Raw genomic sequence first — 2,195 nt, forward strand, 5'->3', positions numbered from 1 at the left:
TCGCAGAAGAGGCCCAGGCCTGCGCCGCGCTCCAGGGCCGCGCACGGCCGGTAGCTCTGCACCAAATTCCGCAGGTCAGAACCCACCAGGCCGCTCCAGGAGTAGGGCTTGAAGGACAAGGGGAAGGGCTGAGCTTCGTCCAGCGATGGGCACACCGACTTCTCCGAAGCTGAGGAGACACGAGAGGGCGTCCGGTCAGGCTTAACACGGACTGCCAGGCCGCCAGCATTTTTGCAGCACCCCGTGCGCCAGCTGCCGCGCTAGATGCCAGGGACGTCCGCAGGATAAAACGCAGTCCCGGTCCCTGAGGCCTCGAGGACCACTGGAGGCAGCAAACAGATCGTGTAAACGACATCGGGCGAGGAGGTCGGTCATTCTGTGCCAGGACAGCGGAAGCGCACGAGGTTAAGAGGGTCTTTGCCGGCTCCGCCAGCGCACCTGGTGTTCCCACAGAGAAAGGCGCGCCTCGCTGCCTGTGCGCAATCAATGCTCTGAGCCGGGCTGTGAGGGAGGAGAGGGCGGCCTGGGCAGCACTCGTGCGTGGGCAGAGGGCCCAGCTCCGGCGCTACCCGGGCCCTGATTGTCCCCACTCAGTCCCTTTTCATTCCTGAGATTGATAAAGAGGGAAGGAGAGGACCAATCAAATGTGGCCCGGTCTACCCAAGACCTACCTTTCTGGGAAAACAACCGCAACAACTGCAAAGGGAAGGCGTAACATTCCTTAAAGGTATTAAGGGCTCACCCAGTGCAGGTAACGAAGGAGCAGCCGGAAGGGGATTTGGGGCTGGAACTGCCTGCCAAATACTACTCCCATTTCCATCATAGTTTGACAGGAAAAAAAAAATCCAAATTTCTTAAAAAATAATTTACAACTAAGGTTTAGCCACCAACTCTAAGGGGAATAACTTTGCAAACTCGCAGCTTTCTGCATCCACCCCAACCAACAAGAATCTTGCTAAAAAAAACCAAAAAAACAAAAAACAAAAACAAATCCCCAACGTAGATTTTCTGTAAGTGCACACGGATCTGCCAATCTGCTCAGGCACTGCAGACTCCTCTCCGAACCAACCGCTTCAGATGGAGGCTGCCGCGCTCCGAGCTCCCGAGGGCGAGAGGCCGCGGTGCCCAGACCTGCGGGTGGTGTCCAGCACCGCCAAGAAGAAACCTCGGCCTGCTGGCCCCCAGACTCAGCGCTGGATCTCTGTCTTTAACCGACGCACCGAGTGCGGGATGGGGTGTGTGTGTTGCGGGGGTGGGGGTGGAGGTTCCTTTTAAAACTAGTAAACGCAACCTTAAATAACCGACCCTTGGCAGGTCCGGCTGGTCTGCGCTCTCCTTCCCCAGGCCCCACCCGATGTGTTCTCACGCAGTTTTCTAGAAACTCGACTTGCCCCGATGGAAATGAAACCAGCCTGCTGGTCCCCAGAACTGGACCCACCAGGCAGAACAAAAAAATAAAACGGGCCCCCAATCCCGCCTCAGAAGACCCAAGCGGGGGGCCGAGATTTTCATCCGGGATGGGTTCCTCCCGCCGGACGCCTAGCTCTGCGGAGGGCCCCCACGCCGCGGAAGCGAGAGCACATTTTAAAGCCAATGACACTTTCCTCTCAGACTTCCCTGGTCTCCATTTGTTGGAGACTCGGGGTTCTGGATTCTGGGATCCCTGCTCTTTCTAAACAATGAACTCTGGCCTGAAAACGAAATGTCGACGTTGCTGACGCTGGAGACGACTCATTTACTTTTTTTCTCACCCACCCGCTCTGCGAAAACAAACCGGGTAGGGATGAACAGCCCGGGTCCCGCCGCCTCGGGTCCACGCAGGGGGTCCCGCAAGCAGGTTGCCACAGTCCCAGAAAGTCGGGTGCCTCCCTTGCGGCCCTATCCCCCATGAAAACTCTGCCTCCTCTAGGAAAGACCCTCCGCCACCCAGTTAGCATTTCTGCGCCCAAAGCCGCACAGTTCCCTTGCCCCGCCGAGCGGTCCTGCGCCCCGGACCCTGGCGCTCCCAGCGAGTCCTTACCCGGAGACACGGAGGGCGACGGCGGCCTCCAGAAGTCCTCGAATTCCGAGCTGCGGTCGCAGACGCTGCCCTCGCTGCTGCCGGGGGACGCGGAGGCTCCGTCGGGGGTCTCCGTCAGCTGCGACTCGGGAGACAAACGGCTCCCCGGCTCCACCTTCACCCCCGCGGCGCCCGA

At 59.2% G+C, this 2,195-nt stretch overlaps 1 protein-coding gene across 1 annotated transcript in view; it reads right to left on the minus strand.

Annotated features, from left to right (window-relative positions):
- The window catches only part of GFI1 (growth factor independent 1 transcription repressor), an 8,525-nt gene that overhangs the window by 5,399 nt on the left and 931 nt on the right, over positions 1-2,195 (minus strand). The window contains exons 2-3 of the mRNA XM_006758206.2: positions 2,021-2,195; positions 5-169 (exon numbers count right to left, since the gene is read on the minus strand). The exon at positions 2,021-2,195 is cut by the window's right edge and continues 4 nt beyond it. Of these exons, the coding sequence (XP_006758269.1) occupies positions 5-169; positions 2,021-2,195 (340 nt within the window). The remainder of the gene's footprint in view (positions 1-4; positions 170-2,020) is intronic.

Source organism: Myotis davidii, unplaced genomic scaffold (genome assembly GCF_000327345.1).
Source record: "Myotis davidii unplaced genomic scaffold, ASM32734v1 scaffold674, whole genome shotgun sequence".
NCBI lineage: Eukaryota > Metazoa > Chordata > Mammalia > Chiroptera > Vespertilionidae > Myotis > Myotis davidii.